Source organism: Brassica napus, chromosome C6 (assembly GCF_020379485.1).
Source record: "Brassica napus cultivar Da-Ae chromosome C6, Da-Ae, whole genome shotgun sequence".
NCBI classification, from domain to species: Eukaryota; Viridiplantae; Streptophyta; class Magnoliopsida; order Brassicales; family Brassicaceae; genus Brassica; species Brassica napus.
Window position 1 is genome coordinate 33,589,844 of NC_063449.1, and position 25,876 is coordinate 33,615,719.

A 25,876-nucleotide genomic window follows, 5' to 3' on the forward strand; every position below is an offset into this window, starting at 1 on the left:
ACAAGACCTTAAGAGTGCATGTCCATATGTTTTATAAACCATGACACTCTAAGCGGGACATAATCTTGGAGTGGCTGCGGCCAATATGGTCTGGCTGCGATCTTTGAGGCATTACGGTTTCAGGTTGTCTCCATGCAGCCTCAAAATGGTGGTCATCTTCTCTTTAGTAGGATTTCGAGTTAAAAGACTAGGATTATCTCCGTTTGTATCTCGGTTTAGTTGAAATTAATCCGGTTTGGTACACCCGATTGGGATCCGATCCAAGATGTAATTTCGGTTTAGTCGGGTCGATTAAATGTACCTCAGTTTGGTACTTTCAATTCGAATCCAAGATGTTATCTCGGTTTGTATTGGTTCTTCTTCTTCCCCTTATTGAAAGGGTAAAATGGTCAAAGCCTGTAATTGTAACCTCATCATCAATCTTCTTCAAACCCCGTTATCTTCTCTCTTCCTCCCAAAGCCGCAAGACTCTGCAACTCTTAGATGAACGATTCTGTGTTCACTCATTTACTGGACGGGAGATAGCTATCAACCCATATTTGTTCTTCCTGCTTCTGTGATAATACTAATCGAGAAAAACATTGAGTTGAGAAAAGCCTTAACTGAAAACGCACACAAGGTGTTCGAAGAAATTCCGAAAAGAGACACAGTAGAGGATATGCCGCCACTAGAACCGATTCGATTCTTGAGAAACAGTGTGCTCGTAGCTCTCGGCGGGTTCGTGACCATAAACGTGGTTTCCGCGGCAGCCTTTGGTGCATTTCGACTCGCTACAGAAGAGAAACGGAAGAAGAGCGGGTTGCCTTGTGGAGCGTGTCGTGGGAAAGGGTTTTACATATGCAAACTATGCAAAGGAGACGCAACGATAAAATGGTCGCCATTGTATGATCCTGTTTGTATCAATCCATGTCTTTGCCCTACTTGCGATGGTCACAGGTATCAAATGTCTGATTAACAACATATCTAATTGGTTTCTGTTCCAAAAAAAAAAAGACGATGGTGTCGGATTGTGACAGAAGTGAAACTTTGGTTTTGTTTCTTTTGGTATTGCAGGGTACAAAGATGTCTCAACTGCTTAGGGAAGGGATACTGGTGACTCTTTTGAATCTTCCTTGGGGTTAGCTTATGATTTAATCATCTTTGTGATCACAAATGCTTTTTTTGAATCCTCAATAAAAAATAGCTATAGTGGTGGTGGTGGATTTGGCAATCTTGCCTGACCTCTGCATAGATGACCTGAACTGTTGTTGTTAATTGGCCGTAACTTTAGTTAGAATATGGAATATATATATATATATATATATATATGGTGAGTTAGCTACCAAAATAGTTGCAGAGCTTAATATGTATATGCGTCAGGATTCGAACTATGGTCGCCTTGGAAACTTAGTCACTTTTTAACTTATTTCTTTCTCTTTAGTTTTGTATGTTAAAATGACATTTGATCAAGAACAATGACTAAAGCTGTCAGCACAAACAAGTCAAGATAGATTGTGGAATTAATTGTTTGATAAATCTTAAGATATTAAATAAGTACACTATAAATTAACTAAAAAATGGACATTAGAATTTAGAACAAACATTAAGGAATGAAGAGTAATTAAGGAAACCAAATCAATCAATCATATTGCTTACTGTATTATTATATTTTTAAAAATAAAGAAAATTTAATACACAAGGATTTGAATCACACAGAGGGAAAGGAAGGAAGGGTTTATCAATTAGGACTAACACTAGTGCGTCTTCTCATAGAAACTCAAATGACTATGGCGGGTCGCAGAGACAGACTCCATCACCTCCGCGGATCTCGAATAGCGATCGCTATCCTCGTCGGAATCCTCATCGGTTGCATCTGCACCGTCTTGTTCCCGGATGGCTTCTTCAACTCGGGATCATCGTTTACAGTTAACGAACAACGCCTTTCGCAGTCTACGACCTCTAAGGTACTTTACAATCTTACGCCCTAAACGCATGTACGTACACGGTCGTTAGATCAAAATTAGAGCATGTACTGCGCACGTGAGCAATTGTATGCATTGTGTTGGGCTCTGAAGTTTCAATATTAACGCAGTATCTAGAACTATATTTGGCGGTTGATAGATATCAAGATTTGAGTCTCTTGCTGAGTTCTTTTGTTTGTTTTGAGGATTCATCATCTTCATTGGTTACATATTGCATTTTGTTCAATCATTATGTTTACCTCTATGTTCGAGTTTGACGGGTGAGATTTATCTTTTTCAGGTAGGGCAGGCTTCGTGTGAATCGTCTGAACGGGTCAAAATGCTCAAATCAGACTTTGCATTGATCTCTGAAAAGAACGCCGAGTTAAGGAAGCAGGTCAGAGAGCTAACAGAGAAGGTGCGGTTAGCTGAACAAGATACGGAGAATACAAGGAAACAAGTCTTAGTTTTGGGAACTGAGATCAAGGCTGGATCTTTTGGCACCGTCAAGAGTCTCAGAACTAACCCAACCGTGGTTTCCGACGAGTCTTTTAACCCAAGACTAGCAAAGCTATTAGAGAAAGTAGCTGTTAATAACGAGATCATTGTGGTTCTTGCAAATTCAAATGTGAAACCAATGTTGGAAGTGCAGATCGCTAGTGTAAAGAGAGTGGGTATACAAAACTACCTGGTTGTCGCGTTGGATGATTCTATAGAAAATTTCTGCAAATCAAACGGAGTTGCCTATTACACTAGCGGAGGTAATCACACTGTTTCAGGGCTGAAGTTCCGCGTCTTGAGGGAGTTCTTGCAGCTTGGCTATGGTGTTCTTCTATCAAATGTGGACATTGTCTTTCTGCAGAACCCTTTTGGTCATCTTTACAGAGACTCTGACGTGGAGACCACGAGCGATGGCCATGACAATAGCACAGCTTATGGGTTCAACAATGGGTTTGATGAACCATCCATGGGATGGGCTAGGTATGCTCACACTATGAGGATATGGGTTTTCAATTCCGGCTTCTTCTACCTAAGACCAACTCTTCCTTCAATCGAGCTACTCGATCGCGTGGCGGATACGCTTTCCAAGGCAGACGCATGGGACCAAGCGGTTTTCAACGAGCAACTCTTTTACCCTTCGCATCCTGGATACACTGGCTTACACGCTTCAAAGAGAGTCATGGATATGTACGAGTTCATGAACAGTAAGGTCCTTTTCAAGACTGTGAGAAAGGATCATGAGCTCAAGAAGTTGAAGCCGGTGATTGTTCATTTGAATTACCATCCAGATAAACTCAGTCGAATGCAAGCTGTGGTGGAGTTTTATGTTAATGGGAAACAAGATGCGCTTGATAGCTTCCCAGATGGTTCTGAATGATAGAGAGAGATGAATGCTTGTTACGCAAGGTAGCTAAAGAAAGAGAGAGAGAGGAAGACAAAGAGAGTGTAAGGTTTTGGACTTATCTGTGTTTTATCCACAACAAAGAAGACGTTAAGAATCTCTTCTCTTTAATAACGCAAACATCCCTTTTGTGGCTTCAATTCAAATCAAATGGAACCCCACACTTACCTCTCTCTTGCCCTGTCTTGTCTTTTTCTGAAGGATTTGTTTCAGCCTTGTCTTTCCTCTGTATTGTATTCCTCTCAGAGCAGTTTTGCTCTGTCAAGATTCCTTTTGTGCTATGCAGACATTTCCAAGCTCAGAAACCTTTCTACTAGCCTCGAACTCACCACCTCTGCTGCTTAATCCCGGCGGCGATGACGTGGACATCGATTTCAGGGATGTCTTTGGTGGTCCGCCTAAACGACGTTCCAAAGTTAACGAACTCACTCGTCATAGCTTCAGCGATACAGCTCTCAGGCGGCTTGACGTCAACGTCGACAACAGCGCCCTGGTTCCGCGAGATGACCTTTGGAATGTAAGAAACGAGAAGCCTGTTTTCGGTGAAGACACATCCGTCCGTCGCCGTTTCACGGCTGACGATTTCTTCGACGATATTTTTGGAGCGAATGAACCATCAAAACACATCCGTAGCCCGGCTCAGCCTCTCCCTCACGAAGCCGAATCTCATGCAAAACAAGTCAAAGCAACAGAGATTCCCACGTTTGGTTCAGCTACTGCCTCGAGCTCTCCTTTGTCAAGAACTTCCGATATGGTGGGCTCTGCTGCTAAATCAGGTTCAGATGGTTATGTTTCTCCACAAGTTGTTAATGGGAAAGGCAGGCAGTTTCACTTCTCTATCTACAAGTGGTCTAATAAAGGAGTTCCTGTTGTCATTTGGGGCAGTTCTAGATTGAGCTTTATGGCTAAATCTGAGAAACATACCGAGTTGTGATATGTGAAAAGGCTTAAGAGAATTGATTTGGCTACTTATGTCATCAAAGTTGACTTATCTTCTCCGGAACACATTCTGAAAGAACTCCAGAGTTAAGCGTGCTTGACCTGCAGTAGTGGAAGGATGGGTGACCTATCGGGAAGTGATTCGCGATAGCATGCGAGTGAGGCAAAAGCATGGGAAAAGTTCGGGTGGTGATTGCAAGGTCAGTAAACAATGATTTCGAGCCTTTAGAAAAATTAACGGACCGATCGCTGGAACGGGATGGGCCCACGGGCCGAGAGAGCGGACGTGGGTGGCCCATTAGCTGTGGGCGGTCAGGCGTTACAACAACACTGAGCGATTTGCGGTCTACTACTTTTGAGAAAGCTGGTAAAGATGAGAAAACAGAAATTGATTCGACGTCTGAAAAAGTTTTATCTGGCAATGTCTCGAAAGCTCATGAAGCTAATGTGAAACCTGACAAGGATAAGAGACGAGGTTGGTTTTTGCTTGGATTACGTTTGTTTAGTTTGATTGGATTAGCTTCCTTTTATGGACTTCGTTTTGTTTTTTCTGTCATTACAGATGAAGATATAGTATTCAAAAGAGAAGTGAGAAAAGATAGAATGGAAGCGAAGACCATGGGAAGCTCTGATGGAGATTCAAGAATCAAAAAGAAAGAACAAGGCAGAAGAAGCTCTTTGGATAGCCCGATGCCTGATAAAGCCTGCTTCGCTAGTACACACGCAGCACCAGAAGTTGGCAAAGATGGAGTCAAAGGGAAAGTGATGGACTTTGTTAAGATTTTCAGTCAAGGAGCTTCGGCTGGAGCAGGTGGGGAATCTCTTGGTAAAAGCTCTAGATGGAGAGCTAAAGAAAGTCTCGCTACTGATATCAATAAAGACGGCGCTAAGACCAGAGAAACTGGAAACATTCCTGATCAACAAACGAAACCGATTCCAGATATCCCGGCTATGGTACTTAATCCGCAAATTAAGATCTTGCTACATGTTACGGTGTTTCTTTGTTTGTGATTCCTTGTTACAAGTAAATAATCTTCTTGCGGGATCATGATCCGAAACCTTCACAGGCAACTCAGAGAAAGGTTTCAGATCGGGTGAACGTGAACAATAATAAGACTAGTGGTGTTACTGAACAAGAGAAGAGACAGGAACCGAGCAAAAGTAAGTTATTGGATTGGTGTTACGGATATTAAACCTTCTTATCACTAAAGAACTAAAGAACATTTGACCTCACCGGGTTTTTCTTCTGTCAGCACATACTACCTCAGAGGATATAGACGAGCCTATTCATGTAAATTTCATGGTAAGGCTAACATTATGCACTATATAACCTTCAAGTTTTGAATCTTAGCTTTTAGGTTTCTGTTTATAAATGGCTTGGAACTTGTAATGTGCTGTGCAGGTAGAGGATGTAACACAAGATGAGAATTCTCTGGAAGAAACCAAAAACGATGCTGAAGAAATCCAGGTAACACTAGTGCAAACTGCAAAGAGATATAATACTCTTTTTTACGATACAAAACCTCATAATGAAATCGGAACCTGTATAGAACATCGATGCTAAAATCCGCAAGTGGTCAAGCGGAAAGAGCGGAAACATCCGGTCTCTGTTGTCCACACTGCAGTATGTAAGTATTCTATCAGAGGTAACATATTGGGTCTACGGATTAGCCCTTTTGCACAAGTAATGTTATGGAAGCTTTACTTGACAGATTCTATGGCCCGGGTGTGGATGGAAGGCGGTTCCACTTATGGACTTGATAGAAGGAAACGCAGTTCGAAAATCGTACCAGAGAGCATTACTAATCCTTCATCCAGATAAGCTACAACCGAAGGGTGCTTCTGACAACCAGAAATACATGGCTGAAAAAGTTTTCGAGTTATTACAGGTTCTCTCTCACAAGCAAATAAAATGTTTGTGATGATTCTAAAAAATTGCAGGATCGTTTGAATCTAAATTCTTTCTTTTTGTCTGGTTCAATCTTATAGGAAGCATGGGACCATTTCAACACTCTCGGACCAGTTTAAAGGAAGATAAATCTTTTAGTCTTTTAGTTCTTTACTCAAGGGCTATGCAGTAGAAGTGTACAGTTACGGTTGTGAATCAAAAGATGTTGCAGAGTTTTTAATACACACAGCTTTACACCAATTCTTGTTTGTTTGTTGATGAGGCTTTAAAGAGTTGATGAGGCCCATCAATAAGGATTTTAGTGGTTAGCCGTTAGAAAGAAAAAGGGAAAAAGAAACGGCATGCGAAGGTGAGGCTAAGGTTGAGATGGAGTTGTGTTGGGATGGCTTTCAAACTTTTGTGAATGACCATCTTACAGCTTGCTTCAGATACCAAGAATGTAATGCTGAGACTGACCGCACTCAATTTGCGTTCCATGTGACTTGTTTGTATTCAGAAGACAGACTCAACTCAAGAGTGTATTCATTATGAAATGTAGCATTTGTAGGTAGTTGTGTTATTCTTCTAGCTAGCTTTGTCTAACTAGATATTTGATGATATGTGTTAGTTTTTGACAAAAATATTGAACTGCAAGGAAATACAGATTTGTCACAAAACATGTTACGCAAATTATGGATCTTTGATGTTGAGAAGCAAAATGGGCTCAAGACATGATACATCACCAATTAATTTGATAAAGACAACACACAACGCTTTCAAGCCGCTCATGAATGTTAACATTTGTAAGGAAACATAATAATATTCATACATCTTGACATATCTTTATCTACAAATAATGCTTTTGAAATCAAGCTCATGAATTGAACAAATGAGATTCCATAACGATCCAGAGATACCTGGAAGAAGAATAGCTTCTCAGTTTCAAGTGATCAAAGTCAACCACGAGCCTTGCCGTTTCCAAGTGTAAGCTCCAGATCCTCCATACCAACATCATGTATCATCTCTCCTTCCCACGGCTTAACTTGTCTATTCTCAAATTTAAACTCAGAGCTTTGACCAATCTCTTGGAACACGCCAGCAGCATTTGGAGACATATGCTGAGGCACAGGAGGAGGTTTCACAAGATTGAAAGTAGGAGATGTTGGCACCATAGAGCCAGATAATGGTTGCTGTTGTGCAAACTTCTGAAAGCTTATCCAATGACCAGAGTCAACAGTGGACGCGTCAGACTCATCACACTCAGGTATAGTCGCCGGAGCATGAAACTGGCGATGAGTGGGACTAGCAGGCGCAGAAACCGCGTAGAAAGGATAGTTAAAGGACGCCATTGATTGTTTAGCGTTGGCCATTGACTGCTTAGCAATAGACTCCCAGTTGGGTAAAGGTTTAGGGTTCTTGGAAGTTGGAGATGAGAGCGGTGGAGTGACGGGACAACTGTTTGAGATTCTGAGGGAAGGAAGAGAGGAAGGGATGCCTTCGTTTCCGAGGAAGGGGAAGAAGGGGGAGCTGTTGTTGTTTGGTTCACCACGAGAAGGACTGGGGAAAGATGAGGAAGAAGGGCTGACTTGGTAAGAAGGGATGGGACTTTGAAAGGCTGAAGAAAGAGGGCTTTGGTTTTGGGATGAGTAATGATGATACGATGTCCCAGCTATCTCACTAGGTAGAGGCTTGCATCCCTGTTGATTTAAATGAAACAAACAAACAAACAATGTCAGAATCAATCAGCGGTAAGGAAACAAATGCAAAGACATTTCAGACAAAAACTGCAAAAAAAAAACCAATGCCCTGAGGTTCGGACATGTTTTAAGGCTTTTGTCCTAACGACCATTATAGAACTAAATCAGCGGTAAGGAAATAACTGCAAAGACTTTGGATTCAAGTAAAGACTTTAAGACTGCTAATAGCTCAAGAAGCAGAACTACTGAATTACAATTGATTTAAGATGTGAATCTATCAGAAAAGTAAGACAAGAAGCTGAGGTTCCGACATGTTTTTTAGAGCTTTGGTCCTAACGACCATTAGCTGTTTCTTACAAAACACACGTATCACTCTGAGATTAGTAATAAAAATGCTAAATTTAACTTTTTAAGACATTAGATCCGTTTAATAAAGACATGATCTTTAATCAAAAGAAGGCTCGAATCAGATTCAAGCCCTCAATTGAAAGTCATTAGATTTACACTATCTATACAGAGATAAGCTCAGATCTGAAAATTAGATTGGGGATTGACCTTGCGATAAGTGGTGCCATCTTCTTCAACAACCCAACCAGCTTCAGAACAGAGAGCCTTGAGGACCTCATTGTTATCGCAATGTTTTGGGAGGTTGTAATCACCTTGTGCTCTTAGCCCTGTGTATATCTTCGCTGCAACGGCTCTTCTCCTCCTCTCTCTCCTCCGATTGTTCTCCCTCTCCCTCCACGACGGTTTCCTCCTCGCTGCAGCCGCAGCTGCTGCCGCTGCTGACGTCGACGTAGCTCCATCTGACGTCATCCTACGAGCTTGGATGGGTGTGAGGGTGAAGATTGTGTGAACGTAGACTGAAGAAGAAGAAGAAGAAGAAGAAGAAGAAGAAGAAGGTAGTGCTCACGAGGAATACGCTTTTCCTTCGCTGGAATCGAGGAGGAAGAATCTCTCTTTCCTTCTCCAAATTTAATTATATTAAAAAATATTAAAAAGGAAGTATAGTTGGGTTTGATTTTGGGTCGGGCTCTTCGCATTAACAATCAGTGTTTTTATAATCGATCGTCCACATGGGCTTTACATATTTTAAGGGTGAGATTTGCTAGGAGGCTGTACATAGCTAGATGTGGGGTTGAGTGTATATGATAAGAACGCGTTGTATGTAGCGTGGGTAATTGTCGAAGTAGTACGTGTGTTCTAATATTTTCTGTGTGTGTGTATCACCCAGAGACACAAAGGAGCAACGACTTGACATTGGTCATGTCTCAGGTAACATTCCTATTTCTCATCACAAACTGCAGTCAACAAGCTGCAACAACTAAAGCTCCTAAATACACTAACAAACCGTCCTCTTGGGTCACATATTCTTACCCATTCCCATCGCTTAAAAGGTTTGAGTATATATAGTAGTAGTTAAATTCTGTCTCTTTTGGGTTGATTGAAGATGTTGTTATTGCTCTCTCTCTCTCTCTCATGTTTATAGATGCAACAAGCTATGGCCTAAAAACAAAGAAGCCATCTAATCTCTAATCAAGCATCCATCTTTATTCCACCAGATATCGTTTTGTTAGGATGTAATTATGTATTCCAAAAGATACAAATGAAATCAACAATGCAAATGAGATGTGTAACAACTACATACGGTTAGAAAAATCTTTTTTTTTTTTAAATAGAAGAAGATGATAAAAAGTCATAATCTTTCCGTGCATAGCAAGCAAACAAACGTGAAAGACAAACCCTACCCGATTCCAAACCGGAGCTCTGATTCTTAAGACCGGGTGGGACAGAAAGTGATCACGTAGTTAGCCCCAGAACAAGTGAAAGTACTCGTCGCATCGTCATAGGCGTAACTGTAAGCGCTAGGGCAAGCGTTCTTAAACACGGCCGAGAAATGCGTCGGAGAACAAGTTTGCGGCGTCGCGTGAGCGCCTGTGCAACAGAACTCCGGCGCATTAAACGCCGCGCAAGCGCTCTTACACGCAGCGACGATTCCCGTACGCGGATCCATGATCTGAAGCACGCTAGGGCAGACACTGTTGACGTCGGCGACGCAGCCTGCGGATGTGCAGTCACCGGAGCCTCCATGGGGTTTGATCCCCATCTCGACGTTGTAACCGTCGACGAGACTCACGTCGTAGAAATCCTTGCCGTAGGCGCCTGATCCGACGGTGAACTCGGCGAGAGTGGTCGGTGGAACTCCGCCGCCGATGCATTTGAGAACGCCGCCGCAGTCTCCGGTGACGCAGTTGCCGTGTCCGGAGGAATCGAAGCTGCAGCCGGTGCGTGCCCAGAACCGGCCTGACCATCCCGGAGGAGCGGTTAGCTGTACGGAAGCGCCAGAGGTGAGGGGAAAACCGCCGTCGCCGAGGGTGTTGCTGTTGCCGGAGAGGATTCCCGGCCAGACGGTGTAAGGACAACTGTTTTGTAAAGTGAAGACGGTGGCGGAAACAGCAATTACATCTGCGGTTTCATTACAAAAAACCAAAAGAACTGTCAGTTACAAAAACAAAAAACAAAAACAAAAACAAAAACAGAGTGTGCATTGTTTTTACTTGTGATGAACACGAAGTAGAGAAGAATGTGAATACTGGAGAGGTCCGCCATTTTTCTGTTTGTGAGTTTATGTGATGATGATTTGCGATGGTGGTAATGAAGGTTAGTTACCCCGCACCAATCCTTCTTTTATAACTGCTGGTTCGAAGGTAGTGGGCGTTTAGTGTAACTTTCTGATATATTTACTGTTTATGGTTAAAAAAAAAAAAGGATATGATTTTCGTGAATAGTCTTTGTGCCGTTCATCTTCTTTTGTCTCTGACAATTTTTTATTTACTCTAATTGGTTTATTCGTGGTTAATTTGGTGTGAATTTAGTTTACATTTACGTTTCGAAAAAATAATAAAGTGTTTTGTCAAAAAAAAAAAAAAAAAATAATAAAGTGGGATCACTATTCCGGGTTCATGAATATTAAGTTGACATGCTGTGGTGAAAGAGCATGCCCCAATTATTAACTGCTCAATGAATCAAAGAGACGTACGTGTGTATTAACCATTTTCACACGTTCTCATGAAAATTCGTTAAAGAAGAAGAAATCACAACATCCCCAGCGCTAGTAGAAACTGTCTCCCAAAACATGTAAACTGGTAAATTTATATTTTTGTTTATAGTATTCTTAATGTATTTTCCGCTAGTAGATCCCAAAACATGTCACGAGATTCGATCTCTGCAAATATCGACAATAATTAAAATTTAACATATGTTTTAGTGGTAAAAGAAGCCAGTCAAGAACTAATTAACATGTGTAACACTAAGTGTGTTTTTTCTGGGACCGACCGGATCAGCCGATAGGGTTTATAAAAAAAATAAAATAATTAACATGTGTATTCATGAATGGGCTCACACTACAAGAAAACAGCAGCATACTGAGGGAAAAAATCGTCGGTATGTCGTCGGAATAACGCTATTCCGACGACATACCGACGAAAAAAGTCCTCGAAAATAACTCCTCGGAAATTCATCTTTCCTCGGAAATCCCTCGGAAATTTCCGACGGAATTCCGAGGAAACCCTATTTCCTCGGAATTTCCGAGGACCACAAGTTCGTCGGAAATTCCTCGGAATATTCCGAGGAAGTTGTCGTCGGAATATTCCGAGGGATAAACTTCCTCGGAATATTTTCAAAATTAAAAAAAAAAATTATAAATTTATTTTTTTAAATTGAAATTCGAAAATATAAAATTAAAATTGAAATAGAAAACATATTTAAAATACAAAAAATAATAAAATAGTTTTTATAAATAAAAAAATGTTTTATAAATACAAAATTAGTTTTAATAAATATGAAATCATCTTTTTATAAATACAAAATAGTTTTTATAAATACAAAAAATAATAAAATAGTGTTTATAAATCAAAAAATATTTTATAAATACAAAATTAGTTTTATAAATATAAATTTTTATAGATATGAAATCATCTTTTTATAAATACAAAATAGTTTTTATAAATACAAAAAATAATAAAATAGTGTTTATAAATAAAAAAAAATATATTTTATAAATACAAAATTAATTTTAAAATATGAAATCATCTTTTATAAATCCAAAAATCGAATTTATATACAAAGAACGGTTTGTATATTTAAAAATAGTTTTTATAAATACAAAAATAAAAAAATAGTGTTTATAAACCAAAAAAATGTTTTATAAATACAAAATTAGTTTTAATAAATATAAATATTTTTATAAATATGAAATCATCTTTTATAAATCCAAAAATCGAATTTATATACAAAAAACGTTTTGTAAAATCGAATTTATATAGAAAAAACGTTTTGTAAATACAAAAATAATGAACAATTTATAAAAAAAGTTCTAAATCAATTCAACACAACCAAATCACAATTCTAAACCTATTACACAACAAATCACAATCCTACCCAATCACCCTAACAAAAATCTATCAAAAACCTTCTAAAATCATCAAATCTACTTTAAAACTTAACAAATAGGACCTAAGAGAGTGGGATAAGGTCCTTACATGATTTGTAAGGGAATGGAAAGGATTCGCCGGAGAGATCATCGCGAGAGAAGGTGGAGAACGCCGGAAGGAGAGAGAGATCGCCGGAGAGGAAGAAGAGAGAAATGGGGAAGAAGATGCGTTTGGAGTTTATAAAACCTTGGGTCCGACGGATATTTTCCGTCGGAATTCCCTCAGTATTTTCAATTTCAATTTTCCCGAAATATTTGGCGGCTTGTTTGCCCGGTTAAATGAAAATATTCCGAGGAAATTCCGACGGCCACTTAAATATCCGTCGGAATTTCCTCGGAATATTTTCATTAATTCGAGGAAAAAGAATATCATGTGCATGTATTTCTATTAATTTATATTGTTCCTCGGAATTTCCTCGGAATATTCCGAGGAAATACCGAGGAACTAGTGTTTGGGGTTTCAAAACATCAATTTTTTTTTGCCGTATTTCATTTCTTATACAATTGTAATGCATACCATTGATGATTCTTTGTATAGATGAGCATAAACCATGAAATAACAAATTTCAAAACGAATTGTAAGTATTCCCTTTACCGTTCATTAAAGTGTATAAGTGTTTCTCTTATGTTGTGGGGATTTCATTCATACAATCGGAAAAGTGTTTATTATAGGGTAAGGAACAAATTTTTGACTTCATAATGAACGTAAGACACTTAATAAGGGTTATATAGGTGTTATTCAAACCGGAAAAACGTTGTTTTCGGTTTAAAAACCCTATTTCCTAGGAATTTCTTCGGAATATTCCGAGGGAATTCCGAGGAAACCCTTTTCTTCCTCGGAATTTCCTCGGAATATTCCGAGAAAATTCCGAGGAGCTAGTGTTTGGGGTTTCAAAACGTCAATTTTTTTTTTAAACGGATCGATCGATGGATATATGTCCAAAACCGCATCGATCGATCACTAAGATGAACCAAAGCGTAACAATGTGATCGATCGATGAGATTATCCCATTGATCGATCGAGGATATCAAGTGTTCCTCGGAATTTCCTCGGAATATTCCGAGGAAATTCCGAGGAACTAGTGTTTGGGGTTTCAAAATCTCGAATGTTTTTTTATAAACGGATCGATCGATGGATATATGTCCAAAAACGCATCGAACGATCACTAAGATGGACCAAAGCGTAACAATGTGATCGATCGATGAGATTATCCCATCGATCGATCGAGGATATCAAGTGTTCCTCGGAATTTCCTCGGAATATTCCGAGGAAATTCCGAGGAACTAGTGTTTGGGGTTTCAAAATCTCGAATGTTTTTTTATAAACGGATCGATCGATGGATTTATGTCCAAAAACGCATCGATCGATCACTAAGATGGACCAAAGCGTAACAATGTGATCGATCGATGGGTATATGTCCAAAAACGCATCGATCGATCACTAGTTCGTCGGAATTTCCTCGGAATATTCCGACGGATTGATGTTTCCTCGGAATTCCGTCGGTATATTCCGAGGATTTCATTTTCCGTCGGAATGTCCATCAGAATACCGCTGTTTTCTTGTAGTGTCAGTAATAGCAAAGTTGGATTGAATCATATATTGTTTATTTATGAAAGCTTGACATTGTCATGGAATCAAGTTCATGGAATTTTACCAACTTTGTGTAGAAGAAATAAGTTCATGGAATTTTACCAACTTTGTGTATAAACCCGTGACGATTAGGCCGTTTCATTATGGATCAATGGTAAAATAGCCAACGTTCTCTTAGGAACTCAAGATTACAAGGTCGAGACGAGCTTAAGCATTTTATAGGGTCATGGTTGTCACTTTATCAGACACTTTTTTCCTTTCCCTGGTGTTAATATTATCATCAAGAGGAATACATGGTAGAATACTAGGTGAGATACTGAAACCGGCGGAGAACATGGGAATCCCCGGAAAAACTGTCTTGGTGTTTATCAAACATTACAGCTACTATAACTTTTTACTAAACAAGGTGTTATAGGTTTAGTTAAGTGGGTTGATATGATTTATGACTATCAAAAAGTGAAAAAGGTAAAAAAAGAAGAAGGTTCAATCAAAACTAACCTTATCTCACTTGCACCTGCTCAGATAAGGAGATAAGATGACATGTGAACAAGCATAATGCATGCAAATAAAACAGGACATGCTTCATATGTTCTTTCCTAAAAGATGATCTAATGGAGCAGTTATATATAGAGCACTGCACGAGCAATAGACTTCTTACTCTCCCTATCTCTCTCATCATCTGCAAAAAAAAAGGTAACATCCTTTTGAGACAAAAGTAGGTTCTGTATGCTTCTTCCATCACCGACCAAGTTAAATTCCTCTGCACCTTTTGACAACAACAATGATAAATTACCTCCTGTTGGGTTCTAACTCAGTGAACACAAAAAGAGTTTCACATTCCCAATACCAATTTTTAGTAGTCTTGTCTGGTCTTGGAAAATTTGAATAACAAATTATAACTTCTTCCTAATTCATGCAAACCCATATAAAAAAAAAGGGTTTTTGCATTAGATAACCATAAAACAAATGTTATTTAGCTATATGGATATGTCACTGTTCTACTTTCATAATCCCTATCTTATCCCTATAGACATGAACCTAAACTGCTCTAACACCTAGATATTGCGTATACAATTCCATTAACCTTATTTTTATTATTCTTTACTGCATATCCACAAAAGTCTTATCTTCCCAAAATGGACTTTATTCTCAGACGCTCTTATTGAAAAATAGATATTTTTCATATCCCCTCTCTATTCTCAATACCCTCTTGTATTTGGAAACCCTAAACTAACCTTTCATTTATTTATTATATATCATCCACCTCATAAACATTTATATCTTGAATTAAATAAATCAACCACCATCATGGCCCACAAACAACCTTAACCAATGAAATTGGAGATGACGCACATGCACTACAAGAAAACACATGCTTAACGACGAAATTTAACGAGAAAAAACAATCCTCGTAAAATTACGTCGAGTTTACGAGGAATTTACGTGAAAAACTAAAGTCATCGTTATTTCCTCGTAACGTAATGACAAAAGTGTTTCGTCGTAAAGTGGATGTAATTTTACGAGTATTTTACGAGGAAAAACTATTTCCTCGTAAATACGACGTAAACTTTGCGTGGTATTTACGAGGAAATAGTTTACGTGTATTTAGCGAGAATTTTTTTGAATCCACCAACTTTATAGGTGTTACACGTTTTTTTTGCCCACCTAATTAATTTTCGTCGTAAATTCATAGGAAAATTACAACTACCAGATTCAAATTTTCCTATAAATATGGATGTTTGAACATCATTTTAAACACACCAACAACAAAAAAAGTGAAAGAAAAAAAATGGCTGGCTCCGGGACTATTTACGAGTTGCGGAAGTGGATGTATATGCATAGAGATGCTAACGGGAGAGTGACGAAAGAATACCTTGCGGGTCTGGAGACATTTATGCATCAAGCAGATTCAACACCGCTCGCCCAAGAAAGTGGTAAGATGTTCTGTCCTTGTCGGAAATGCAACAATTCGAAACTGGCAAACCGTGAAAATGTTTGGAAGCATTTAATAAATAAAGGTTTCACGCCAAATTACTATATCTGGTTTCAACATGGAGAAGATTTTAATTATGTTCAGAACGAAGCTAGTAGTAGTAATAGCAATTTTCAGGAAAAAGAACCGGTTGATCATCATTTGCATAATGAACATAGTTACCATCAGGAGGAGATGGTAGATTATGATAGGGTTCATGATATGGTAGCTGATGCATTCGTAGCTCATGATGAAGATGAAGAACCTAATATAGATGCAAAAAAGTTTTACGAAATGTTAAACGCGGCGAATCAACCACTTTACAGTGGTTGTAGAGAAGGTCTCTCTAAATTGTCGTTAGCTGCTAGAATGATGAATATTAAAACTGATCACAATCTACCTGAAAGTTGCATGAACGAATGGGCGGACTTGTTTAAAGAGTATTTGCCGGAAGACAATGTGTCTGCTGATTCTTATTATGAGATTCAGAAACTGGTTTATAGTCTTGGGTTGCCTTCGGAGATAATAGATGTTTGCATCGACAACTGCATGATCTATTGGGGAGATGATGAGAAGCTAGAAGAATGTCGATTCTGCAAGAAGCCACGATTCAAGCCGCAAGGACGGGGACGTAATAGGGTACCGTACCAAAGGATGTGGTACCTACCAATTACAGACAGATTGAAAAGACTGTATCAATCAGAGCAGACTGCTGGAATGATGAGATGGCATGCCGAGCATACTCAGACGGATGGTGAGATGACTCATCCATCAGATGCAAGAGCCTGGAAACATTTCAACAAAGTACATCCAGATTTCGATAGCAATATCCGGAATGTGTATCTCGGATTATGCACAGATGGATTTAGTCCGTTCGGAATGTCAGGGAGACAATATTCATTGTGGCTAGTCTTTCTTACTCCATACAACCTGCCACCGGAGATGTGCATGCAACGGGAGTTACTATTCTTGACCATATTAATACCTGGTCCGAACCATCCAAAAAGGTCCCTGGATGTTTTCCTACAACCACTGATAAAAGAGTTGAAGGATTTGTGGTCAACAGGGGTGAGGACGTATGACTGTTCAACGAAGACGAATTTTACGATGCGAGCGATGCTTTTGTGGACCATAAGTGATTTCCCTGCCTATGGGATGTTGTCTGGATGGACTACACATGGGAGATTAGCTTGTCCATATTGTAATGGAACGACAGATGCGTTTCAACTGAAGAATGGTAGGAAGACAAGTTGGTTTGATTGTCACCGTCGATTTCTTCCCATTGGCCATCCTTACCGAAGAAACAAGAATTTGTTTAGGCACAAAAGGGTTGTGAGAGACACTCCTCCTCCATATCTAACTGGAGAACAAATTGAAGCGCAAATCGACTACTACGGAGCTAACGAAACAGTTCGTTGGGGTGGTAATTGGCATGTCCCTCGTAATATGCCAGATTCTTACGATGTTCATCACAACTGGCACAAGAAGAGTATATTTTGGGATTTGCCATATTGGAAGGATCTTCTTCTGCGCCATAACCTCGATGTGATGCATATAGAGAAGAATTTCTTTGAGAACATCATGAATACAATATTGAATGTCCCAGGGAAGACAAAAGACAACATAAAATCGAGGTTGGACTTGCCGGATATTTGCTCAAGAAGCGAGTTACATATTAAAAGCAATGGACAAGTTCCTGTTCCGATATTCAGATTATCTTCAGAAAAAAAGTCGGTGTTGTTCAACTGGGTGGCATCAGAAGTGAAGTTCCCCGATGGGTATGTTTCGAATCTCTCTAGATGTGTTGAAAAGGGTCAAAAGTTCTCCGGGATGAAGAGTCATGATTGTCATGTATTTATGCAATGACTACTGCCCTTTGCATTTGCGGAGCTACTTCCAACAAACGTACATGAAGCACTTGCAGGTACGTAGTGTATTATATCACAATAATTTACAAAATAATATATGACTAGCAATATGTTTAATTTTTTTTTGAATATAAAAGGCATTGGAGCATTTTTCAGGGATATGAGCACACACACTCTTAAAGAAGAAGTTGTGGAACAACTTCAGGAGAACATTCCCATCTTATTGTGCAACTTGGAGATGATATTTCCTCCCGGATTTTTTGACGTCATGGAGCATCTAGCTGTCCACCTCCCATATGAGGCATTGCTTCGTGGACCTGTACATTACGGATGGATGTATCAGTATGAGCGAGCCATGAATTATTTGAAGGGAAAAGCAAAGAACCTCGCCAAAGTTGAAGGTTCTATAATTGCTGGAAGTTTGACGGAAGAAGTTTCTCACTTCACATCGTACTACTTTGCCGCAAAAGTACGTACCCGGAGAAGAGCTCCAAGAAGATATGATGATGGTGGTGTTGCGCCAACATATGCAGTTGCTGGTGTTCCAGACATCTTTAGCCAGATTGGGCGACTCGGTGGGAAGTCTAAAGAGGTTTGGTGGTCGAGTGAACAAGACGCTCATAGTGCACACACCTATATTCTACTCAATTGCGAAGATCCATTGATGCGTTATTTTGAAAGGTAACATATATTGACACTTCGAAACACATATAAGTATAATTAATTGTATAATTGCGAGAGATTCATTCCTATAAAATGTGATTTTACAGCCTATTTGTTTCTCAAGTCGAAGAAACATTTCCTGGTATATCCACAAGTGACGTAGACAAAAGGAAAGATCAACACTTCATTAAGTGGTTGCGGAATCAGGTATTAACTAAAACTTTTTTTTCATACATGATCTGTATTTCATTAACATTCTCTTTATTTTTGCAGGTTGATTATGACGACGACGATGCAGATTATCCTAAGTGGTTACACGAAGTAATTCAATCTCCACTTGTAAAGGTCACCACATCACAGATGTATTTCACACGAGGCTATACTTTTCATACATATGACTATGGTAGACAGCGGGCGACCAGTAACTATGGAATATGTGTGAAAGGGGAAACATATTTCTACGGGATCTTGACGGAGATTATTGAAGTCGAATTTCCAGGGATACTGAAGCTGAAATGCGTCCTCTTCAAATGTGAATGGTTCGACCCCGTCGTCAACAGAGGTGTTCGGTCTAACACATTCGGTGTAGTTGATGTCAACGGTGGACGAAGGTACATCAAATTCGAGCCTTTCATCTTAGCTTCACAAGCAGACCAAGTTAGCTTCCTTCCATACCCTCGGATGAGAGATTCATGTATAAATTGGTTAGCAGTGATCAAAGTTACACCTCGAGGACGAATCATCAGTGGAGAAGAGCCACCATTGCAAGAAGAACAGATAAATGAAGTCGAGGAACCTGAACAAGAAATTGATGACATCCTTCTCATTGATCCGCATAATCACAAGTACGAAGATCTTACCGATGATGCCACAGACGAAGCTGTTGAAGACGAGTTTAATGAAAATGATGATGTTTCTAGTGATGACGAGAATGTCGATGTATCCGATTGATGTATTTGTTTTATGAATAAGATAAGGGAGTTTGTTTTATGAATAAGATAATGTGGGGTTTGTCTTATGAATAAGGTAATGCCGGGAGTTTGTTTTATGAATAAGCAAATGTGTGAATTGTGGTTTGGAATGGAAATAAAGATGGGGTTTGGAATATATGAAGTAGAAAATAAGGAATATGGGGTTTGGGATTTCGGGTTTCGGGTTTTGAGTTTTGGATTGTAGGGATTTAAACATAACACTCGTTAATTCCACGTAAGCACAAGTCGTCGTAAAGTCCTCGTAGTTCAACGAAGAAATAACGACGAAATATAAAAAAAAAGAACGCGGGACTCGTTAATTCCACGTAGGACTAAATCGTCGTAAATACCACGTAGGATGAAATCGTCGTAAAAACCACGTAGGATGAAATCGTCGTAAAAACCACGTAAGACAACGAGGAAATAACGACGAAACCTAAAAATAAAGATGGGGTTTGGAATATATGAAGTAGAAAATAAGGAATATTGGGTTTGGGGTTTGAGGTTTTGGGTTTTGGGTTTCGGGTTTCGGGTTTCGGGTTTGGGTTTTGGGTTTGGGGTTTCGGGTTTCGGGTTTGGGGTTTCGGGTTTCGGGTTGGGGTTTCGGGTTTGGGGTTTTGGGTTTGGGGTTTCGGGTTTGGGGGTTGGGGTTTGGAGTTTCGGGTTTTGGATTTCGGGTTTCGGGTTTCGGGTTTGGGGTTCTAGGGATATATGAAGTAGAAAATTAAAGATGGGGGTTTGGGTTTCGGGTTAAGGGTTTGGGGTTTCGGGTTTGGGGTTTCGGGTTTCGGGTTTGGGGTTTCGGGTTTGGGGTTTTAAGTTTCGGGTTTCGGGGTTGGGGTTTCGGGTTTCGGATTCTAGGGATTTAAACATAACACTCGTTAATTCCACGTAAGCACAAATCGTCGTAAAGTCCTCGTAGGATGAAATCGTCGTAAATACCACGTAGGATGAAATCGTCGTTAATACCACGTAGGATGAAATCGTCGTAAAAACCACGTAAGACAACGAGGAAATAACGACGAAACCTAAAAATAAAGATGGGGTTTGGAATATATGAAGTAGAAAATAAGGAATATGGGGTTTGGGGTTTCGGGTTTCGGGTTTGGGGTTTCGGTTTTGGGGTTTCGGGTTTCGGGTTTGGGGTTTCGGGTTTCGGGTTTGGGGTTTCGGGTTTGGGGTTTCGGGTTTGGGGGTTGGGGTTTCGGGTTTCGGGTTTTGGATTTCGGGTTTCGGGTTTCGGGTTTCGGGTTTGGGGTTCTAGGGATATATGAAGTAGAAAATTAAAGGTGGCGGTTTGGAATATATGAAGTAGAAAATTAAAGATGGGGGTTTGGGTTTCGGGTTTCGGGTTTCGGGTTTGGGGTTTCGGGTTTGGGTTTGGGGTTTGGGGTTTCGGGTTTTGGGTTTCGGGGTTGGGGTTTCGGGTTTCGGGTTTCGGATTCTAGGGATTTAAACATAACACTCGTTAATTCCACGTAAGCACAAATCGTCGTAAAGTCCTCGTAGGATGAAATCATCATAAATACCACGTAGGACAACGAGGAAATAACGACGAAACCTAAAAATAAAGATGGGGTTTGGAATATATGAAGTAGAAAATAAGGAATATGGGGTTTGGGGTTTCGGGTTTGGGGTTTGGGTTTCGGGTTTGGGGTTTCGGGTTTCGGGTTTGTTTCGGGTTTAGGGTTTCGGGTTTGGGGTTTCGGGTTTCGGGTTTTGGGTTTCGGGTTTGGGGTTTCGGGTTTAGGGTTTCGGGTTTGGGGGTTGGGGTTTGGGGTTTCGGGTTTTGGATTTCGTGTTTCGGGTTTCGGGTTTCGGGTTTGGGGTTCTAGGGATATATGAAGTTGAAAATTAAAAATGGGGGTTTGGAATATATGAAGTAGAAAATTAAAGATGGGGGTTTGGGTTTCGGGTTTCGGGTTTGGGGTTTCGGGTCGGGTTCGGGTTTGGGGTTTCGGGTTTGGGGTTTCGGGTTTTGGGTTTCGAGGTTGGGGTTTCGGAAGTCGGGTTTCGGATTCTAGGGTTTTAAACATAACACTCGTTAATTCCACGTAAGCACAAATCGTCGTAAAGTCCTCGTAGGATGAAATCGTCGTAAATACCACGTAGGATGAAATCGTCGTAAATACCACGTAGGATGAAATCGTCGTAAAAACCACGTAGGATGAAATCGTCGTAAAAACCATGTAAGACAACGAGGAAATAACGACGAAACCTAAAAATAAAGATGGGGTTTGGAATATATGAAGTAGAAAATAAGGAATATGGGTTTGGGGTTTGAGGTTTTGGGTTTCGGGTTTGGGGTTTTGGGTTTGGGGTTTCGGGTTTCGGGTTTCGGGTTTGGGGTTTCGGGTTTGGGGTTTCGGGTTTGGGGTTTTGGGTTTCGGGTTTCGGGGTTGGGGTTTCGGGTTTAGGGTTTCGGATTCTAGGGATTTAAAAATAACACTCGTTAATTCCACGTAAGCACAAATCGTCGTAAAGTCCTCGTAGGATGAAATCGTCGTAAATACCACGTAGGATGAAATCGTCGTAAATACCACGTAGGATGAAATCGTCGTAAAAACCACGTAGGATGAAATCGTCGTAAAATCCACGTAAGAAAAGGAGGAAAGAACGACGAAACCTAAAAATAAAGATGGGGTTTGGAATATATGAAGTAGAAAATAAGGAATATGGGGTTTGGGGTTTCGGGTTTGGGATTTCGGGTTTCGGGTTTGGGGTTTCGGTTTCGGGGTTTCGGGTTTCGGGTTTCGGGTTTGGGGTTTCGGGTTTGGGGTTTCGGGTTTGGGGGTTGAGGTTTGGGTTTTCGGGTTTTGGATTTCGGGTTTCGGGTTTCGGGTTTGGGGTTCTAGGGATATATGAAGTAGAAAATTAAAGATGGGGGTTTGGAATATATGAAGTAGAAAATTAAAGATGGGGGTTTGGGTTTCGGGTTTCGGGTTTGGGGTTTCGGGTTTGGGGTTTCGGGTTTCGGGTTTCGGGTTTCGGGTTTGGGGTTTTGGGTTTCGGGTTTCGGGGTTGGGGTTTCGGGTTTTGGATTCTAGGGATTTAAACATAACACTCGTTAATTCCACGTAAGCACAAATCGTCGTAAAGTCCTCGTAGGATGAAATCGTCGTAAATACCACGTAGGATGAAATCGTCGTAAATACCACGTAGGATGAAATCGTCGTAAAAACCACGTAAGAAAAGGAGGAAAGAACGACGAAACCTAAAAATAAAGATGGGGTTTGGAATATATGAAGTAGAAAATAAGGAATATGGGGTTTGGGGTTTTGGGTTTCGGGTTTCGGGTTTCGGGTTTGGGGTTTCGGGTTTCGGGTTTCGGGTTTCGGGTTTCGGGTTTCGGGTTTCGGGTTTGGGGTTTCGGGTTTTGGGTTTGTGGTTTCGGGTTTGGGGTTTCGGGTTTGCGGTTTCGGGTTTGGGGGTTGGGGTTTGGGGTTTCGGGTTTTGGATTTCGGGTTTCGGGTTTCGGGTTTCGGGTTTGGGGTTCTAGGGATATATGAAGTAGAAAATTAAAGATGGGGGTTTGGAATATATGAAGTAGAAAATTAAAGATGGGGGTTTGGGTTTCGGGTTTCGGGTTTGGGGTTTCGGGTTTGGGGTTTTGGGTTTCGGGTTTGGGGTTTCGGGTTTGGGGTTTCGGGTTTTGGGTTTCGGGGTTGGGGTTTCGGGTTTCGGATTTCGGATTCTAGGGTTTTAAACATAACACTCGTTAATTCCACGTAAGCACAAATCGTCGTAAAGTCCTCGTAGGATGAAATCATCGTAAATACCACGTAGGATGAAATCGTCATAAATACCACGTAGGATGAAATCGTCGTAAAAACCACGTAGGATGAAATCGTCGTAAAAACCACGTAAGACAACGAGAAAATAACGACGAAACCTAAAAATAAAGATGGGGTTTGGAATATATGAAGTAGAAAATAAGGAATATGGGGTTTGGGGTTTGAGGTTTTGGGTTTCGGGTTTCGGGTTTCGGTTTTCGGGTTTGGGGTTTCGGGTTTCGGGTTTGGGGTTTGGGGTTTGGGGTTTGGGGTTTGGGGTTTGGGGTTTCGGGTTTCGGGTTTCGGGGTTGGGGTTTCGGGTTTAGGGTTTCGGATTCTAGGGATTTAAAAATAACACTCGTTAATTCCACGTAAGCACAAATCGTCGTAAAAACCACGTAGGATGAAATCGTCGTATTCAGAAGGCTTCTCATCAGAAATGTTTTGAGTATGACATAATTAAGTCGGACAGAGTGAGGTATGTGATAAAATGTCGAGGAGCGAAAGACGACTGCAAGTGGTTTGTGCGAGTTGCAAAGCTAGTGAACTCAGATCGTTGGACGGTTAGAAGTTACATCAAGCAGCATACATGTTCTGTTGTTACGACAAGAACACTGCCTAATAGAAGGAGAGGCACACCACAAATCGTTGCGGTTATGTTGGCTCAAGATTTTCCCGGTAGTTTTGAGACACCAGTTCCCAATACTCTGATCGATTTGGTTCATCGCAGGGTTGATGTGCAGGTATCATACCCAACAGCATGGAGAGGAAGAAGACAAGCTGCTAATGAAGTGCGAGGAACTCCAGAAGAGAGCTTTTCTTTATTACACAGTTACATGTACATGCTCGAAAAGACGAATCCTGACACTGTAACTCGTGTGGTAGTGGATGAGGCCAACAAATTTAAGTATCTGTTTTTTGCCTTGGGAGCTAGCATAGAAGAGTTCAGCGCGATGAGGAAAGTCCTCATTGTGGATGCAACACACCTCAAGAATATTTATGGTGGAGTTCTACTTGTTGCGGCTGCTCAAGATCCTGATCATCACACCTACCCAATTGCTTTCGGTGTCGCAGATGGTGAAAAAAATGATAGCTGGATGTGGTTTATGGAACAGTTGAAATCTGTGATAGGAGATGTCCCAAGATTGGTATTTCTTTCAGATAGAAACAAAAGCTTGATCAATGCAGTAGGTGTAGTGTTCCCTCAGGCCGCTCATGGGTATTGTATATGGCATTTGTCTCAAATTGTTAAAGGCCACGTCCGTAACGACAGAGACACTTGTGCATTTAAGTTTATGGAGTGCGCACACGCTTATACTGTAGCTGAGTTCTTGAACCTTTATGATGCTTTTCGCAGAAGGTATCCTTCTGCAGCGGAGTATCTTGACAAAAATGTTGAAGAGGGGAAATTGGCTAGATGTTACTTTGAAGGAGATAGGTACAACGTTGACACCACCAATTCAGTGGAATCTTTTAATGGTGTAACTAAGGAAGCAAGAAAGTTCACCTTGATACCAATGTTTGATGTGATCATTGCAAAAATGGCTGAATGGTTTAACAAACATAGGAAAGAGGCAGCTGAGATACCACCTACACTAAAGCTTGTGCCTATTGTGGAAACGAAAATGTCCAAAAGATATGTTGATGGAGGGTTTCTTGAGGTTGATGAGTTAAACAGTTTCCATCTTGAGTACAGTGTAAAAGGTAGTGATGGGAAGGTTTATACCGTTGATATGGCTATGCTGACTTGCAGCTGTGAGCAATTGGATAAAGACAAATACCCATGTGTTCATGCTGTAGCTGCCTCCACATTCATGACTGATAAAGCAGGAAGGGAACTCCATCTATCTGAGTATTGTGCTAAGTATTATTGGGTTGAGCTATGGGCTTTGGCTTATCACATGACAATATATCTTGTTCCTCATATGTCTGATTGGGTTATACCAGAAGAAGTTAGAGCACTGAAAGTACTTCCTTCGGATTATGATGTCAAGAAAGGAAAACTACAACAAACAAGGTTTCCATCAGCAGGAGAATCTCGTGGAAGAGGAAAAAGAGGCAGAGGGAGCGGCAGAGGGAGAGCCAGAGGCACGGGCAGAGCCAGAGGAAAAGGTATGGCGACATATTTTGAATGTGGAAGTGCTTCGGGTTCAGGTGTTTGATTGTGTTATTTGGACTAATAGGATTACTGATATAACTATGTGTTATTTGGACTACTAGGATTACTGGTTTTATAATGTTTTATTCGGACTACTAGGATTACTGGTTTTATTATGTTTTATTCGGACTACTAGGATTACTGGTTTGATTATTTGTTATTCGGACTACTATGGTTACTAGTATTACTAAGTGTTATTGGGACTACATATGTATTAGTAGCAATATTTATGTTTAGTATATAGAACCAATATATTTTCATGATTATTATCAATTCGTAGACTAGTTACTTAGTTGATATATATTAAGACTATTTTTAATGATTATTTCAACAGTTTAAGAAAAACCTTTTCAGTTTTCCAAAAAACTCTCTTAACTTTTATTGTTAGTGTGTGAATGGTTAGGCCATAGTAAGGAAAATCTAAAAAATATGTATTCCTGGCAAATATTTGATGAAAATGTCTTATTTAATGATAAGCATAGTGCAAAAGCATCTGTTTTACTACTAAAAAGCACATTTTCT

The 25,876-nt window shown here is 40.2% G+C and overlaps 6 protein-coding genes across 8 annotated transcripts; 4 read left to right on the forward strand and 2 right to left on the reverse strand.

The window, feature by feature from the left end:
* The first annotated feature begins 666 nt into the window (after positions 1 to 666).
* On the forward strand, positions 667 to 3,514 carry LOC111211881 (arabinosyltransferase RRA2). Of its 3 annotated transcripts, none has more exons than XM_022713200.2 (4): positions 667 to 936; positions 1,054 to 1,117; positions 1,696 to 1,943; positions 2,242 to 3,514. In XM_022713200.2, the coding sequence occupies exons 1-4, from the start codon at positions 907 to 909 to the stop codon at positions 3,316 to 3,318; spliced, it is 1,419 nt and encodes a 472-aa protein (XP_022568921.1). In that variant the 5' UTR covers positions 667 to 906; the 3' UTR covers positions 3,319 to 3,514. The 3 variants fall into 3 exon arrangements, with proteins under 3 accessions (XP_022568921.1, XP_022568922.1, XP_022568923.1); XM_022713201.2 differs by having other exon boundaries at positions 1,753 to 1,943; XM_022713202.2 differs by having other exon boundaries at positions 736 to 936; positions 1,054 to 1,092; positions 1,753 to 1,943.
* Positions 3,515 to 3,622: 108 nt separating this feature from the next.
* Positions 3,623 to 4,276, forward strand: LOC106387258 (J domain-containing protein required for chloroplast accumulation response 1-like). Its single transcript, XM_013827081.3, has one exon. It carries the CDS (start codon positions 3,623 to 3,625, stop codon positions 4,274 to 4,276), a length of 654 nt encoding a protein of 217 aa, XP_013682535.1.
* Positions 4,277 to 4,278: 2 nt separating this feature from the next.
* On the forward strand, positions 4,279 to 6,787 carry LOC111211882 (J domain-containing protein required for chloroplast accumulation response 1). Its single transcript, XM_022713203.2, has 8 exons — positions 4,279 to 4,756; positions 4,844 to 5,235; positions 5,349 to 5,442; positions 5,535 to 5,584; positions 5,684 to 5,749; positions 5,832 to 5,909; positions 5,994 to 6,170; positions 6,271 to 6,787. Exons 1-8 carry the CDS (start codon positions 4,453 to 4,455, stop codon positions 6,307 to 6,309), a joined length of 1,200 nt encoding a protein of 399 aa, XP_022568924.1. The 5' UTR covers positions 4,279 to 4,452; the 3' UTR covers positions 6,310 to 6,787.
* Positions 6,788 to 6,901: 114 nt separating this feature from the next.
* LOC106387257 (protein BRASSINAZOLE-RESISTANT 1-like) lies at positions 6,902 to 8,898 on the reverse strand. Its single transcript, XM_013827080.3, has 2 exons — positions 8,422 to 8,898; positions 6,902 to 7,866 (listed from the first exon to the last, which is right to left on the reverse strand). Exons 1-2 carry the CDS (start codon positions 8,680 to 8,682, stop codon positions 7,126 to 7,128), a joined length of 1,002 nt encoding a protein of 333 aa, XP_013682534.1. The 5' UTR covers positions 8,683 to 8,898; the 3' UTR covers positions 6,902 to 7,125.
* A 593-nt stretch (positions 8,899 to 9,491) lies between these two features.
* On the reverse strand, positions 9,492 to 10,609 carry LOC106386491 (pathogenesis-related protein 5). The gene is made up of 2 exons (XM_013826328.3): positions 10,425 to 10,609; positions 9,492 to 10,332 (listed from the first exon to the last, which is right to left on the reverse strand). Exons 1-2 carry the CDS (start codon positions 10,474 to 10,476, stop codon positions 9,641 to 9,643), a joined length of 744 nt encoding a protein of 247 aa, XP_013681782.1. The 5' UTR covers positions 10,477 to 10,609; the 3' UTR covers positions 9,492 to 9,640.
* A 13,243-nt stretch (positions 10,610 to 23,852) lies between these two features.
* On the forward strand, positions 23,853 to 25,358 carry LOC106383625 (protein FAR1-RELATED SEQUENCE 4-like). The gene has a single exon (XM_013823704.1). It carries the CDS (start codon positions 23,853 to 23,855, stop codon positions 25,356 to 25,358), a length of 1,506 nt encoding a protein of 501 aa, XP_013679158.1.
* Positions 25,359 to 25,876: the final 518 nt, after the last annotated feature.

Coding starts and splice junctions, on each gene's coding strand:
- LOC111211881 (XM_022713200.2), top strand. CDS start 907: ATGTCTTTGCCCTACTTGCGATGGTCACAG. Junction 937..1,053: donor CCTACTTGCGATGGTCACAG/GTATCAAATGTC, acceptor TTGGTATTGCAG/GGTACAAAGATGTCTCAACT. Junction 1,944..2,241: donor CGCAGTCTACGACCTCTAAG/GTACTTTACAAT, acceptor TATCTTTTTCAG/GTAGGGCAGGCTTCGTGTGA.
- LOC106383625 (XM_013823704.1), top strand. CDS start 23,853: ATGTTGGCTCAAGATTTTCCCGGTAGTTTTGAGACACCAGTTCCCAAT.
- LOC111211882 (XM_022713203.2), top strand. CDS start 4,453: ATGGGAAAAGTTCGGGTGGTGATTGCAAGGTCAGTAAACAATGATTTC. Junction 5,585..5,683: donor CTATTCATGTAAATTTCATG/GTAAGGCTAACA, acceptor TGTGCTGTGCAG/GTAGAGGATGTAACACAAGA. Junction 6,171..6,270: donor AAGTTTTCGAGTTATTACAG/GTTCTCTCTCAC, acceptor TCAATCTTATAG/GAAGCATGGGACCATTTCAA.
- LOC106387258 (XM_013827081.3), top strand. CDS start 3,623: ATGCAGACATTTCCAAGCTCAGAAACCTTTCTACTAGCCTCGAACTCA.
- LOC106387257 (XM_013827080.3), bottom strand. CDS start 8,682: ATGACGTCAGATGGAGCTACGTCGACGTCAGCAGCGGCAGCAGCTGCG. Junction 7,867..8,421: donor ATGGCACCACTTATCGCAAG/GTCAATCCCCAA, acceptor TTAAATCAACAG/GGATGCAAGCCTCTACCTAG.
- LOC106386491 (XM_013826328.3), bottom strand. CDS start 10,476: ATGGCGGACCTCTCCAGTATTCACATTCTTCTCTACTTCGTGTTCATC. Junction 10,333..10,424: donor CTACTTCGTGTTCATCACAA/GTAAAAACAATG, acceptor ATGAAACCGCAG/ATGTAATTGCTGTTTCCGCC.